Genomic DNA, 16,325 nt, shown 5'->3' on the forward strand with positions numbered 1-16,325 from the left:
GTTAGAGATGATGTATGTCCATGGGAGGAGGAAGAGTCATCTCAAGTTAGCAATGTAATAAAAGAAGTTAGCAAACAAGATGGTGCTAATGTTTGTCAACAGCCAGAGATGGTTAAAAAGCAACATAGTAGTAGTAGCAAGGCTGAAGTTTGCCCATGGGAAGTACAGGAGCCCAAAGAGGTAAAAAAACAGGATAGTAGGGCTGAATTATGTCCATGGGAAAGTGAAGAACAACAAGTTTTCAAGAAACAAGATAGTGGTGGTACAAATGATCAAAAAGTGTTAAAAAGGCAGGAGAGTGAACTGCCAAAAGTTCTGAAAAAACAAGAAAGCAGTAGTGCTAGGGTTGATGTATGTCCTTGGGAGAGTGAAGAACCAAAAGTTATCAAAAAGCAAGAAAGTTTTAGTCGTAGCAAAACTGATGTTTGTCCATGGGAAGTACAGGAGCCCAAAGAGGTTAAAAAGCAAGCAAGTGTTACCAGTAGCAAGGCTGAGGTTTGTCCTTGGGAAGTACAGGAGGTCAAGGAGGTCAAAAAACAAGATAGTAGGGCTGAAGCATGCCCATGGGAAAGTGAAGAACCCAAAGTAGTCAAAAAGCAGGACAGTAGAGCCGATGTATGCCCTTGGGAGGTAGGGGAATCGGAAGGTATCAAAAAACAAGACAGTGGTAGTCGGGCAGATGTTTGTCCATGGGAAAGTGAGGAACCAAAAGAACTTAAAAAACAAGAAAGTAGTAGTAGCACTAGGGGCGAAGTTTGTCCTTGGGAAATACAAGATTCTAAAGTGAAAAAGCAAGATAGTGCTGGACGCGTAGATGTGTGTCCATGGGAGATGGAAGAACAAATTCTAACTCAACCAGGACAGGAAAGCAGTGGTGGAGAGGTGCGTTCAAGAGCCCATTCAGTAACCTCTCGAACCCTATCTGTGAGCGAATCTCCCAAAATTCATGCAAGAAGTAGCATAGGGGAGGCTTCATCAGAACATGGAGAAGAAGGAGAAGAGGGGAAGGCGAATCTCGCTTTGGGACGTAGAGATGCTCTTTGCCCCTGGGACATGAGCAGGAGCAGGTCCGGATCTTTCACGGACAACACGTCAGATGTCTTTACATGGGAGCCAGAGAATATACCCGAAGAGGAAGAGGAGGAAGATGGAGATGCAGAGTCAGCAGCAGAGGCACTCGTGTTCCCGCCTGATTTGTGACATTGCATTAATAATGCATTAGCATTATGGTGACTCCTGTCCCTTTGAAATAGATAGGGGTTTTGACATTATCTTATTACACAAAACAGGCAGGGTAAGTTGTACACTTACTGGGCATTACAATTATTACAGGAAGCCGCTGAATAACAATCAACCTCAACCAAGATAATTTAGTCCAATGGTTGGCATTTTGAAAATGTAGAGATATTTAAGTGAAATATGTAGATGTATTTTGTTAGAACGTTTGCAAATCACTGAACCATTGGACACATTGAAAATTACAGAGTAAAATGGAGTGGAGTGTGCCTAGTGAATAAGCTAATGTTGTTAAAATAGTATTACATAAATCATATTTATTATCATTCAAGGTTGAGAGACTGTAGGTGACGCAGAACATAAAAGCTGGTTTTTACTTCCCATTTTCTGCCTACTTAATAAAAATAATAACACAAAATATTGTTTGTAAAGCAAGGTTTTTTATCAAGTTTAGCATTTAGTCTTTAATTCATAACATTTAATGAAAATATTGCACTAATTTTGAGAATTACCAATATCGCATTGTAAAAGTACAGAACTTGAGTTCCAGACAGAAGGCCAAATATATATTGTAGTTTTTGGGGATTTTTTTTTTGCTCCACTTCATCTTATCTCCACATGAACAAGCGATTCCATTTATATGATGAGATGTAGTGGGGCTTAAATGTCAGTCAGCTGTATTAAATGCATTTTCTTTTGTATACTGACCATTTGTATCATTCCAATTATTAATTCATTATTTTAACTTTTTGTTAGTAATTCAATGAATGAACACTCGAAAGGTTAACTGTTAGTGTACTTTATATGAGCTATAACAGATTAAGCAACATTTTCATAATTTTACAACCTGTTTTTGTCGATCTGTGATATTGCATGTTTGTGTGTCTCATGAGTGGGCATGTTGTAATTTGTATTAATAATTTATAAAATATTTACATTATTGGTTTACTGTCATTAATCTTAGTAATATTTGTCCAAGATTGTTACTGCTTAAGTTGTTTACATATGGGACTATATTTTTGTATTTTTAAACATCAACTTGACATATATTGAACAGAAATACATTTACTGAAATTTGAATTTTATTTTTTATTAGTACAATATAATTAGCAATTAGATGTGTAAACTCTATGTCAACAGATAACATGGTGTTCCTGTGTATATAACAATGTAAAAATGGTGGGAGGGGTCCCTAGAAGTCAACTATGTTCTTATTGTAATATATGCCAGCATAGATTCTCATAAAATAACACTTTTTCCATTTTAGACACATATTTTAATAACAAATCATTTTTATTTATACATTTGGTTGGGCTAAGTACTGCAATTAAGATAATTGGGCCTTTTAGCTAGAACAAACTGATGTAAGTTGTACTTAAGATTGGATAGTAGTATGTAAAAAAAATAAGGATCTCAAGAATAAAGTGATAAGATGATTTGAGATCGATCAGGGGCACACTGAAACTATCCAACTAAAGCCAGTTTGTGGGCTTGCAGCGACCCACACATTTTATTATCACAGTCTCTCAGGGTTTTTGCAAAGAGAATAACTCCATCTGGTGGTCACTTGTACCACTGCACTGCCTCAGGTTTTGGTACTTGATAACCCTGAGAGTCAAACTCTTCCCATGGCTTCAGCTCCGGACCAGGAATCTGTACAGTCTGAAGAAGAAAATGGAAAAAAAAAGTCATTTTAATGAAGTAGGTCATAGAATAAAACATCGAGGCATACAGAACACATACAGAGCTTGTTTTATGATCTTGAAAAATTATTTGAACAAGTTAGAGACCCTATTTAGTTTTGGTTTAATCCAAGTTCATAAATGGTTAGTTTAAATTTTGATTAGAACCATAGAACTGAGACCGTGCAATAAATTAAATTTTTATGTAATTGAGAACCAATCATTTAAAACCATCAATGACCAATTTGAGTTTTTTTAACCAAGAGGTCTACAGCCAATTCTCTGTAAGTAAAACATTTGGCCCAGATTTTGGAGGGATAAATTTGATGAAAACTATAGCGACCTCTCACCTTAATAATGGGATCTTTGGCTGGAGCCCAGGATGGCACTATTTTCCCGTGGAGTCTCCAGCTTCCATAAGGATTCACTAGGTGGCGCTCTATCACCAGGTATTCCAATACATCTTTAGGCTGGTCCTCTCCTCCCAACATTAACCGGCCAAAACGGTCATAGATGGCTAAAGTCTGGAGCAAAGTGGAGATGCGTGTGATGATGAATTTTCTTTTCGAATCCAGGTTAATGGCACAAGCCTAGTAAGAGTGTTGAATTTATGCATCCGTTTTATTGTATGTGATAGACCACACGTGTAATTTTTTTTACTAAAAGTTTGTCTCCATGTTTTTCTATGGCAAAAATGTACAATTAAACCAGTTAAATACATACATACACATAACATAACCTATGTAAATAAAGGGAATCCAGTAAATTAATGACATTATTTAATCAGTTCCGTAGTCCTCCAATGAATCAATGAGTGCAGGTGCATCAAATCCATCTTAACACATTTACACTTGTGTTTTGTACCTGTTTTGAGTGCATGCGGACTGTGACCTGTCCGTACAAATTGCCTTTGGAAACCATGTCGGGACACCGAGCATGAACAACCCGCGGGGGCTCCAATGACTCAAGAAACCTCCAACGAATTGTCTTGTACCGGTTTCCTCGAGTCAACTCCTGTTTTAAAGACAAATGTTATATGATATTAAAGAAAAGATGAAAGGAGAGATCATGTAATTCTATGGTAGAATACTTACAGGGTAACATCTCTCTGTTACTAAAGAATGAAGTCTTTCTTTGTTGAAGCTGTAAACATGAGAACAATTGTCAGTGTGCTTGAATAAAATGTCTGTTGTGTGTCTTTGTAAACAAATATTAATACAAAACACTAAATAGCTCATTAACTTGACCTAATGGTGCACTGAAAATCCACACAGACATGAACAATTATTAATAAGTCTTAACCATACCTGTGCAAAGACCACATAAAAATCTGGGACTAAACCTTCAACTAAACCTGGAACTAAACTAGGACTAGCGCAGAATTAAACTAAATCTACAACTACACATTCATTGCACATAATTCAAACAATAATTATCAATACAATTTGACTCTTTTAAATGCTTCAAAAGATAATAGGTACATTTTCTTACTTTGTTAATGCATTATGAGCTTCAATGAAGATTTCTTGAGCTTTTTCTGCAAAGGTCTTTGATGAGAACTCAGGGTCATTTTCTTTGATTTTACGAATTCTGCAATGACACAAATGAATTGATTACTCTGTAAAAAAATAATTCAATAATACGCTTAATAGGTATGTGTTTTACGCAAGTTGAGAAGCAGCGCTCTGCCGAATCTGCTCTGTTCTCTGTTTAATTCCTTCTTTGGACAAAGTGGAGAGACGGGCATCACCTTCAGGAGGGACGTACGGGTCAAATATTCCAGCTGAAGAAATAAAAGAAATAACCATATTATTGAGTTACTCCTAATTTCCAGTTTGCAGGTCCAGAAATCAGATAATAATCAGATTTTGGTATGTATCTAAACATAGCCACTGAATCCTCCAAACTTCTCATCTATAACCTCTTCTCTCTCACCACCTAACTAATCTCCTGAACTTAATTCAGCTCTAACCACAGCATCCTTCTACCCATTTATTCACTGTCCCTCCTGTGTACCATATATTCATTGTTCCTCCTCTGTACCCCTGTATCCACTCTCCCTCCTGTGTACCACTTATTGTCTATCTTCTGTATCATTCACAATCACTCTTCTGTACCGTTATATTTACTCTCCATCTTCTGCACCAGGAATGTACTATCCCTCCTCTGTACACATTCAAACCATCTTAATCTGGAAACTTTATCTACAAAGCATCTAGAAAGATAAGAAATTATTTTTTACCAGTGCATGCAATGTTGATGGGCCTCTCAAAGTACTCCTGTCTGAAAACAATGCCTGCAGCTCGGGCATGAGCCTCTGGGTTTGCATTTCTCTTTCTTTTTAAGCCAACTGCTGGAGGAATAAAGTAGCGCTTCTTTGTTCTCACGGTCAGCAGCAGAGGAACAGGGCTATGGACATCCAAAACCTCTGGGGGCTGAGGCAAGAGTTAATAAAAAAAAAACAAAGAGAAGTTATTGTACATTTTCCACATTGTTCAGATACAATGGGTGGCAGTATTAGAGTTTTCTCACTTAAATAAGTTTTTTGAGTTTGACAGACTTCAGTTGTTTCTGGTTAATCTTGGAACAGGCTTAGTTAATATGGTATGGTTAATATTTTATAAATGGCTAAATAAAGATCCCTTTTCTTTTTGATGGGCACTGGGCTACTGTAGCGCTCTCCATTACCAAGACTTGTTTTGTTTTCTTTATTTAAATATAATGTTCTTGTTAAAATACAATAATTATTAGTCGTAATATTATACATATTTAGTGATTACGATGAATGATTAAAATTTTGTTTGTGACATAAACGAAACCTCAGAAAATGGGATAGCGAATGCACACCATAATTACATTTCTTTATAGATCTAAGCTTTTCATGCACAATGACAATGGTATAAATGCGTTTTATTACGATCGGTGTCACAGTGGTCTTTGATTAAACCGGCTCTCCACTTGTCTCCGATTGCAATATTAGATTCCTTCCGTATAAGACATATCCCGCAGCTTCTTAGAATGTATTTTTATTGGAAAAATATACACGCTAAGCAAATGAATCACCTTAAAAGTCTTGTATGCTATTCGGTTGAGTGACAGTAGCGTCCTCCTCATGTGCAGCGCCATCTTGATTCGTTTGACCGGAAGCAAAATTCACTTCCTTTCAAACCTTCAGCATAAAACTTGACAGCAATGTAATTTTGAAAAGGTGTACAATATTAGTTTAATCCATTTTACACCAAGAAGTCTATGTATCCCCATAAGTTCTTTATATATATATATATATATATATATATATATATATATATATATATATATATATATATATATATATATATATATATATATATATATATATATATATATATATATATATATATATATATATATATATATATATACACACACATGTTTTATATTAATAAAATTATATATCCAGCCATGATTATACACAGAATATATATATAAAAAGAAACGGCATTAATAAACGTAGCAGTTAGGGGATTTTTAAACAGCAGTGTTTTTTGTTTTTTTATTATTATTTTATTATTTTATTTTTGGCAACCTAACAATGCATTGAGTTAGCGTTCTGTTATATGCAACATTTTGATGACTATTTAACATGTAGGCGTGCTCAAATATAATACATACATCAAACAATTCATCTTTTTTCTTTTGATTTCCCCCATGATTGTCTGTTTAAATATTTACTTTTTTTTTTTTTTTTTAAATCTCGTAACTGATGTATTTTTTGGTTTCATTCGTTTTAATTTTTTTTTACAAACAAGAGGAGACTCGTTTTGATGGTGTACGTAGTGACGCAGAGTTCGTGCGTGCCGCCGTAGCTCGAGTGTTTGGCTCAGAGGCCGCAGGTTTCCGCTGTCATCCTACACACAGTCACTACCTGCTGTCCATCCTCACCGCAGAATCCCGTTTGGCTGAATAAACGCTTAAACTACTACTACCACCCCACACCGTACCGTGCTTATTGGCAACAACCGACGCCAAAACACAGAAATCATGCCCGAAAGAAGGCCCTTCGTGCGGTTACCCACTGACGTTACCCCCGTCAACTATGGCTTGTGTTTGAAGCCCGATCTCATTGACTTCACGTTTGAGGGGAAACTGGAGGCGCTGGTGGAGGTATGTGGCTCTAAATCTGCAACGAGACTGTCTGGAGGATTTGTGTCGATATGGCTGGGATCTTGTTATGTAATCCGAGCAGCTAGCGTTACGAGCGGCTAGTGTCTTGTCTGCTGCCGTGCACGACTCACTGATAGCGGTGAATCGTTAGCCGTTAGTTCCGTTAATGACAGTCCCCCGTCAATGCACACATGTAAGCCTTTCCATAACACCAGGTGCACTGACATCACGGAAAGTGTAAAGCTATTGTATAAATTTAACATTAAATCGTATAATTCCTCCATTTAAGTTTGCGCTAATTCATGCTAGCCGATTAGCTTAGCTGACTCACTCATTGCGTGCACTTCGCCTTGTCAAATTAACTGTTTATGTGTATATTCCAACAGTTCATCTGGATTACTTTTAACTTCACGGTAGCCCAAACGGAATACATTTTTTTCTAATTGCAAACATTGAATAAAATAAGTTTGAATTAGCACGCTAGAATGAGTTTAGCACGTTGTAATGTTTGCTAAATCATGGTTATCATCGTGCTGCCCACTCCCCCTGCCCTGCCACACGCGCTTTATCCGAGTGAAACCGAGTCGTGTGTTTTGTGTCCAAGCTCTTTGACCCTGAAATGTCAAGTGTTCATGAGTTTATACAGCCGAAACATTCTTCCGTTTCCTTTGTGAAATCTCCAAAGTGGTCAATCATATGGAAACTGGACCTTTTAGTTTCATTTCACAGCTAAGAAACTAAAAGCTCATGTAAAATACTACCACTGTGTAATAGAAGTCCAAATTAACTACTCATTGAGGTTAGACGCAGGTCATGACTCCTAACCCAAACAATAATCCATCAAATTGTGATTCTTATCTTATTAAAGTAAATATACACTTTCAAAATATGATAAGACGTGTGTATTATATATGAAAGCAATTTTAATTGTGCATGTTTCTTCTTCAAAAACACCATACTTATATTTATATTGCATCGACTAAAGAATATATAAAGCATGTCAGTGCAATATGCAAGTTGTCATCATAGGAAATATGGTGGTTTAAGTCAAGACAAAGTCAGTGTTTGGTGAGAAATTATTATTTTACGTTTATCTACTTTTTGCCTTCTGCATTCTCTCTTGTCCAAACATCTCATTTGGTTGTTTTACCCAGATCTTAGCTAAACTGATCCAGGATGGTATGGTTCACTTTTGACAGTGGAGACACTTGCAGGCAGTACCAATATGCCCCAAGTGAACTAATGGAAATGAGGCTTACCATTGTGAATACACAAGCTGGAGCAGTGATAGACATTAACGTCATGTTCTCTATATAGTGATGAGCTTAAAGGTAAATTTGAATACAGGTTTTTCAAAAATATTTACGCAACTTTTTTAAATGGTGAGCATTTCTCTCTGCTACTACTGCTGTTTGGGCAGCATTATCTTGATTCTCACTTGTTGTCTTGCCCTCCAGTGTGTAATATGCCCAATAGAGGTATATAAAAGCTATGTAACGTTTTTTGGTTTTTTTTCCCCTCTTTCTTACTAAAGAACGTTGGGTGTTTGTAAAGCTGAAGCTACTCATTTTGAGTGTTTTTGTTGAATGTAAACAGAGAATGCAATGTTTGTGTCATTGCTCTTCACACTCGCAGTAGTATATGATAGAGCTGTAGTCCACTAAAGACATTCTTGGTCCACTAAATTGATTAGTTGACAAAAAGGGGGTGTGGCAACGCCTCGCAAAAGTATTAAGTATCTCCATGTCTGACCCAGACTGCACTCAAGACTACACATGCACGGGAGTTCATGCTAAAGTAACGATTTATGCTGAAAAAAGAACAAAGAAACAGTGTATTTATTTAAAGACAGATTAAACTTGTGAATCATTTGTCTAAGCTGTCTTTTTATAAATAAATACCAAAAAATATCAAATACTTACTCATTCTCTACTTTTTGCTGTTGTCCCATATAAACGCTTGTAATGTAAATAAAAGTCTTAGTCAACTAATTGAGATTTTGTTTGACCAAGATACCATTGACCGAAATAACCACTAAACAAGTAAATGCCTACAACCCTAGCATATGGACATTTAGCTGCACTTAAATCTGCAAATCTTTGCCTTTAATATGCCTTTTATATTTGATTAAATGTGTCAATTCATACAATTTCTATTGTGGTTTGAATGGAGAACTTTGTTGTTGGATCTCATGCCTAAAGTAATAATAGCTTGGTTTACAATTGTCACAAATGATATAATACTAATGTACAGATAAGAATGTAGAAATCTATGTTATCACCTTGTTACCTCTGTTATAGTTATCTCTATTGATTTGTTTGAGTGAATCAGACAAAGCAATGTTAAAACTTGTTTTAATACTATGCTAAGAAAACTTATAATTAATTTATTATCTAAAAAAAACATTTTGTATTTATGCTATATAAACATATGAAATTATTTGAAAACATAAGGCTGTGACTTTTGGATATTCAAAAAAGAAAAATGAATTAACTGTATCTTTGCCAATGTCTAGGGCTGCAGGTAAGTAAAGAAATTCTAGATTGTTTGAAGACGAGCTCTGTTCATTGATTCGATTCAACATCTTTGTGATCTGACTATCTTACCCAAACTACATGCAAAGACCACAGGCTTCAGGGATTACAGAAAAATTGGAGGAATTCATCATTAATACATGCTTATAATACCAACAAAATTATTAGTCAACCAATAAATGGAAAAAGACATTAATAGCTAGGTGACTAAAGGCCTGCAAAACTTGTAGTGTCATTAAAAAAATCTATTCTTTCAGTTACAAATTATCATAATTGTGACGTAACTTAATCTTTGAAGTTGAGAGGAGGGCTTTACAATTAAAAACACATTTAAACTATATCTCTAATCACCAGTAATTAATGGGTCTTTTTAACAGCCTCCTTTCAGTAAAAGCATGTGGTTTAAAGCAGAGCTTAGACTTTGGAGGAAGAAATTTATCTTGTTTTCTGTTAATGGACAGTGATTAATAGACAGAGTGGTTTAATTTGATAAAATGAATATTGAAAGCTTTTAGTTGCTTTTAGACACTATTAAATTAAATAGAATATTGTGGTCAGCTTGAGGAAAAAAAAACTCTTGATAGTGTTTACAAAATTATCTATCGCTAAGCCCTAGTTGTAAGTTAACATATTTTCACAATTTGCACACATTCACTTGCTTGTAGTTAAATTCAAAATGAACCTGCGTTTGGCTTATTGCCCCTTGTTGCTATCCAGGCGTGCCTGGACTTGTCTCTTTAATTGGAGCCTAAAGACACAGAGACGCAGCGGTCTATTCACATCACATCAATTAAATTCTTGTGACGTCCTCTGAGCGAGAGAAACAAGGAGTGGACTCAACCTCTGAATAGTTCTTACTACTGTACAAACTACACAATAGAAAATGGAAATGGAAAATATATGGTGGTCATATAATACTGAAATTATTCTTAAAATATCAATATGCAAAACATATTAATGATATTGTCTAAATAAATAATAAATGATAACAAGTAGGACTCTAGTCGACAATAATTTTTTGTCGATCAAAGACATGTCCTGCTGATCAATTAGTTTACTAAAAAGGAGCATAGAAAAATAGTCTTGAGTGGATTGGGTCAGAGACAGATATTCTTGCACAGGAGTTCATACAAAAACAACTAATGCAGAAAAAAGCACTAGGAAACAATATACTTGTATAAAGATGTATTCAACATTTGAATCATAAGTTTAATAGTTTTTTCATATATATACCCCAAAAAAACAAAAACTAAACCAACTAAAATCTTTCCAAATCTTCAGCTCACTCACTCACTTACTGTTGTCCTTATAAATAAAATGATTTGTCAACTAATATAAATTTTGGTAAACTATGTCAATTAATCGATCAATGGAGTCTAAAACTGAAATTTGTTGTAAAAAAGGGCATTTTTAAAATGATATTTCTGCACTTTTGTGATTTTAGTGCCGTATTGCCTGAATGGAAAACACTCTATACCACAATTTTCCTCCTATTTGTGATTTTTTTAATTTTTTTTTTTATGATATTGATACTTGTTCTAGTGAGTGTCTAGTTAGTTTAGTCTCGATTACTGTATTGATCATTTTGACAAGCCCACCCATATGTAATAGGCAATTGGTGAGGATTGATGGTCTTTTGATGGGTCTTTTCTAAAGCACTTTTTTTCACCAGGGACGCCATGATTGTATTGGGTAAAATAATTAAACTTAACCCCTCGACCTCTATGCTCCATCAGTGATCTCCTAAAAGGATCAAGCCAAACATCAACGGAAAATGCTGACACAAATTACAATCAGAATAAAGAAAGGAGTTTAGTCATGATCCAAGAAGACCCTTTGCATTTAAGGTGCACTATGTAACCTTTCTTGTGCTATGTAACATTTTGAGATGTTATTGCTTTGCATGGAATGTTCCAAAATATAAAATACATTTTTTTGAACAACCTACATTCTTACTATGGATGAGATCACCTCTCCACTGATCTGACCCGTAACTTGGCCCAGTGGTGTTACTTGCATAATTGTCTCCATGGAGATAAGTTTAGGCCTACTGTGAAACATTCCAGGCATAGCAATAACTTCTCCGTGGAGGGGAGTAATTCACCGACCGTTCATCAAAAAGTTGCATAGTGCAAGTCAATTTTCCTCATTTACTGTACAAAGTTTTGTTAAGTCCAGTTCAGTTGTTGCTATAAAAATTGGTCTCCTCTTTTTCTGTGTTTACAGGTGACACAATCGACAAATCAGATTGTGATGAACTGCGCTGACATCGACATCATCACAGCCTCGTTCTGTCCACAGGGAGCAGAAGGTCGGTCTGTTTGAAACACTGAATCAAGTTTTACAAGTATTGTAATTAGATTTGCAATATATGTTTTAAAGTAGGATTAATTTCAGAGTGCACATTGTGAACAACTCCATTAACATTTAAGACTGTAAAAAGACACATTCTGTGATCTAATTGTAGTCTTTTTAATTTGGTCATCCCAAAATTTGTATATTTATATCATATTTTGCAGTACTAGTTTACTAGTTTAAATTTCTCTGTCTTGCATCGTGGAATAAGATTTTTTTTTTTTGCGATTCCGACTAGTAGCCAGCCCACTCCTTGCACTTGCATGGGAGAAGAGTCCTACTGTGCCTGGCTGGTAGACTGCAGAGCCACCAGATGTACCTAGCGGCTAAAGATCAAACTAGTGACACCAACCACTGAGCTCTGTCCATTCACTTAAACTGGCAGCCATGTTCAAGCCTTAGAATGCCATAATGATAAAAAGTATTTTCAAGGTTACTCTTTTTGAGTTCACCCAATATCTTTGAGTTTCCACTTATCAGTTTTAATATAAATAAGTTAGGTTTATCATTAAGTTTTTAATATATTCAATGTGCTTTTCTTTTTTGTTTTTGTAGAAATTAACGCCACAGGTTTCAACTATCAAAATGAAGATGAGAAAGTCACCCTGTCATTTCCCAGTGCGCTACAGAAAGGTGGAGGCTCTTTTGAATACACCTATTTAATATCCATTTACTTTTCTGAATACGTTTCCAAACTCTGTACTATATTTTTGTGCTCCAGGGTCTGGCACCTTGAAGATCGACTTTGTGGGAGAACTCAACGACAAAATGAAAGGATTCTACAGAAGTAAATACACAACGGCGGCTGGAGAGGTCCGCTATGCCGCTGTCACACAGTTTGAGGTAAGACAAGAAACAACCATCAAAGTTATAGCTATTTTGGGACTATGCATTCAGTTTTAATAGTGTACATAAATTCATTGCATAATTTTTTTTCTGACTTGTATGAAAAGGTTAGATTGTGATGACAAGGGCTTTTAAGAACATTTAAAGAAGGGCTGAGCAGCTAATGGATGTCAAGATTTGATCAGCCTGGGTCTACAGCCAATCCTCAGTAAGAGCTTGTGGTTTGCTGCAGAGTTCAGACTTTGGAGAGTGAAACTGAACTAGTCTTTCGTGCTCATGTTTAGGAAATTATGATTGACAGCCATTTATATTTGTTTTAATATTTTTTTATTATAAAATCTAATTGGAAATTGTAAGTGTTCAATTCATGAGGAACATTTTATTAACCTAGCCCTAATTAAAACTTCAACTTTTAAATTTTCCTATCTGCCTTTTTTTGGTAGGACTGCAAGATTAATTGCTGTCAAATTAAAGTTGTAATTTAAATGGCAACAACTGGCAAATCGCAAAAGACTACATTTATTTAAGTAACATAATTTTCTCTGCAAACAACAAAAAACCCTGTCTGCCTCATTCTCTCTGTCAGTGTATCATTTCATAGTTTAGTCTTCTCTCATTTAGAATGCTTTTGGATGTGTTAAAAAGTGGGCTTTGAACAGAGTCCTACTATAAATTGCAAATCTAATCACTATTGCAGTGCTTGTCCGAAAATTAACAGCATTTCAAATTTTATTTGATTTGCTCTTTCTAGCTTCACTGCTGTTGTCTTTCAGGTTAAGGTTTCATGTTTATTTTACTAGCTGTCCATCCCTGTTTTATGAGATCTGCTTGTCCCCAATCCTCTTCTTTTATTTAAGCAATTCGTCATGCATGTAAACATGTTTGCCACTTTCAGCACGGCTTCATACCTGAACTGGTTCTGAGGTGGAGCACAGTGCACCACAGAGAAACAAAATATGCATGTCACAATAATTAATACGTAGACTTTTTGTTTAATAAGTGAAAGCTGGAGGAATACTTTTTGGCACTTTATATTCATCATGTGTAAATTTAGTTTGCCAACATTTACCGTAAATTTCGGACTACAGAGCGCACCTTGATATAAGCCGCACCAGCTAAATTTGAAGAGAAAATCAATTTTGTACATATATAAGCCGCACCTGAATAAAAGCCGCAGGTTTTCATATTGTAACATGAGATATTTACACAGAAAGACGGTGCACCGACACGCTTTTTTTTAAACTGTGCCTGAAAATTGGCACCAACACGACAACAACACGGGATGAACACATCTGCAGGTTTAGAAAATAAAGCTGCACCAACACGGAAAATCTGCTTTTATTTCCTCTGAAAACTTTTGTCGTCTTTTTACATTGACCAAGTTGGATTCATTGATGTCGAGCTTACGTGCAGTGGCTCTATTTCAGGGGTCGGCAACTCGCGGCTCCGGAGCCGTATGCGCCTCTTTCAGCCTCATACTGCGGCTCTGCGTGGCTTGGGAACTAACACAGACACAGCTCACAGTCCTGCGTAAAGAGCCCTGATTTTCAGACGTTGTGCGCACAGGGGTCAGGAGCAACTTTGGCCCGTCCCTAATGACACACTAATAAGCTCGTCCATAGATGTATCATGAAAATCCTGCTGGAAATCGCCACAGAAATCTATTTGATGTAGTAGCAAGTATATTATCTGCTCTTGTCTCCGCGGTGACGTATCACGTATAACACATCAGACACGACGCACAAAAGTAGAGCCACAAGCGAGTGAAAATGAGCCAAAACAAAAGTCTTTGGAGATCTTTTTAACAAAGGGGAAAAGGACAACTGAGGAGCCAGAAGAAGAGACTACGACCTCCAAGAAAAAGAAAGATAAATTTAACAGACAATGCCTACTTAAAATCTGGGTTTGTCGCTACAGGTGACTCACGCGCACAGTCCGCTCTGCGTAACATACGGGAAAAGCAAATAAGGCAATGAAACCTTCAAAACTGCTTTGGCACATGGAGAATAAGCACCTGGGATTAAACGATACGCTACGAGTTTTTTTGTTGTTGTTTTTTTAAAGAAACTGCGGAGTAGAGTAGACATAATCACATAATCAGCGCGATGCATGATGCAGCGGTTTGGTGAGTTGTATTTTTTTAATGCACTTAAGTTGTTTTTGCCATATTTATCTGCCACGTGTAGAAGGCTTGTCCGTGAAAGTAAAACCTACATTATTCCGTTACATTATTGTTATTATACAGTGTTATCTTCATTTTAGATGTCAAAAAGTATTTGCGGCTCCCAGTGTTTTATTTTATGTGGAAAGTGGGTCCAAATGGCTCTTTGCGTGCGTGTTAAAGGCCGACCCCTGCTCTGTTTCCTTTCTGTTTCTTTATCTTAAAAACTGCATCATATCCATTTCATGATGCGCAAAATGATCGTTCAAAATCAAAACTAGTGAATTCTTCAGAGCAGAATCTTTCCCCACGTCTGTCTCACTTTTACGTTTACAGCTAGAGAGCGCCCCCCAGGGTCCGTTATCCAGTAAAATTCCATATATAAGCCGCACTGCTGTAAAAGCCGCAGGGTTCAAAGCGTGGAAAAAAAGTAGCGGCTTATAATCCGAAATTTACGGTAAACTGTAAGGGGTCAAATAATTAACATCTATGACTCATTAAAGCCCTACCATCTAACTTTTAGGTCAAAAATTATAAAAAGAAAGCATGTTTTTCCATGTTTTTTATATTTCACTATGTAAAAACATTCATCCTTACTATGAGCGGACTTGGCCTGAAGGAGAGCCTCTTCTTCCGGCTTGTTTCCATGGAAAATTGTTCCTTTGTCTATAACATTCCCATGGGTTGCTTAAAGTTCATGTATCTTCATGGAAAATGTTCCAAATTATAGTTTCTACTTTATATTTCCGTGTAGTCATGCAGGCGATGTGCCACCTCCACAAAGCTTCATAGTATTGCTTTAATAATACTTACGAATAAACATTAGTATGCTATTTATTTATTTTTTATAAAATTTGGGGTGTTTGTTAAATAGTATAGTTTATTGTGATATTTACTGTACCAATATATTAGACATTAGAAATTTCCCTCTTTTTGACACTTGTTTCATACCCGCTCTGTCTCTTTGAGGCTGTAGTGTCATCTGTCCTTTTGCAAGTGAAAACAGGCCTCACCCACTGATTAAAATGCAAGTTGGAATGCCCTTCAATGATTTGCCTTATAACTAACTCAACTGTTCAGTGATAGTTTTTACCTTGAGCTGTATTTCTTTCCACCTTCTGTAGCAGATGCTGAGATGTTCATTATTCCATTTTGCATGGTTTGCATTTTTTATGGAGATGCTGATACCAGTGCTAATAACATAACAGCTTTAACTACTTTTATTTATGGAAAGTTGACTGCATCTTTTTTCATGGTTGTAAATGTTGTCATCGAAATGCACACATGTAAAAATACCTGTGTGTAGTGACAGGTGTGACCTGCATTTAGAAAGTTATGAAAAGGCTTGAACAAAGAAGCTGTTGTGCT

At 36.1% G+C, this 16,325-nt stretch overlaps 3 protein-coding genes across 3 annotated transcripts in view; 2 read left to right on the forward strand and 1 right to left on the reverse strand.

The window, feature by feature from the left end:
- Positions 1-97: 97 nt before the first annotated feature.
- Positions 98-1,200, forward strand: LOC129456485 (probable G-protein coupled receptor 179). Its single transcript, XM_055223937.1, has 2 exons — positions 98-256; positions 329-1,200. The coding sequence occupies exons 1-2, from the start codon at positions 109-111 to the stop codon at positions 1,198-1,200; spliced, it is 1,020 nt and encodes a 339-aa protein (XP_055079912.1). The 5' UTR covers positions 98-108.
- A 1,310-nt stretch (positions 1,201-2,510) lies between these two features.
- On the reverse strand, positions 2,511-6,050 carry mrpl45 (mitochondrial ribosomal protein L45). Its single transcript, XM_033967863.2, has 8 exons — positions 5,982-6,050; positions 5,161-5,353; positions 4,584-4,701; positions 4,410-4,508; positions 4,013-4,061; positions 3,783-3,932; positions 3,269-3,442; positions 2,511-2,898 (listed from the first exon to the last, which is right to left on the reverse strand). Exons 1-8 carry the CDS (start codon positions 6,042-6,044, stop codon positions 2,800-2,802), a joined length of 945 nt encoding a protein of 314 aa, XP_033823754.1. The 5' UTR covers positions 6,045-6,050; the 3' UTR covers positions 2,511-2,799.
- Positions 6,051-6,735: 685 nt separating this feature from the next.
- Positions 6,736-16,325, forward strand: part of npepps (aminopeptidase puromycin sensitive) — a 31,129-nt gene continuing 21,539 nt past the window's right edge. The window contains exons 1-4 of the mRNA XM_033970076.2: positions 6,736-7,061; positions 11,822-11,906; positions 12,506-12,583; positions 12,672-12,793. Of these exons, the coding sequence (XP_033825967.1) occupies positions 6,939-7,061; positions 11,822-11,906; positions 12,506-12,583; positions 12,672-12,793 (408 nt within the window). The 5' untranslated portion in view covers positions 6,736-6,938. The remainder of the gene's footprint in view (positions 7,062-11,821; positions 11,907-12,505; positions 12,584-12,671; positions 12,794-16,325) is intronic.

This window comes from Periophthalmus magnuspinnatus, chromosome 1 (genome assembly GCF_009829125.3).
Source record: "Periophthalmus magnuspinnatus isolate fPerMag1 chromosome 1, fPerMag1.2.pri, whole genome shotgun sequence".
NCBI lineage: Eukaryota > Metazoa > Chordata > Actinopteri > Gobiiformes > Gobiidae > Periophthalmus > Periophthalmus magnuspinnatus.

Bases quoted from the DNA above. Each gene is read 5' to 3' on its own strand.
- LOC129456485 (XM_055223937.1), top strand. From the start codon at position 109: ATGGTTAAAAAGCAACATAGTAGTAGTAGCAAGGCTGAAGTTTGCCCA. The intron at 257-328 runs GTGGTGGTACAA...TGAAAAAACAAG, and splicing joins AGTTTTCAAGAAACAAGATA to AAAGCAGTAGTGCTAGGGTT.
- mrpl45 (XM_033967863.2), bottom strand. From the start codon at position 6,044: ATGGCGCTGCACATGAGGAGGACGCTACTGTCACTCAACCGAATAGCA. The intron at 3,933-4,012 runs GTAAGTATTCTA...TCTTTAAAACAG, and splicing joins TAACAGAGAGATGTTACCCT to GAGTTGACTCGAGGAAACCG. The intron at 2,899-3,268 runs GTGAGAGGTCGC...TTTCTTCTTCAG, and splicing joins CCAAAGATCCCATTATTAAG to ACTGTACAGATTCCTGGTCC.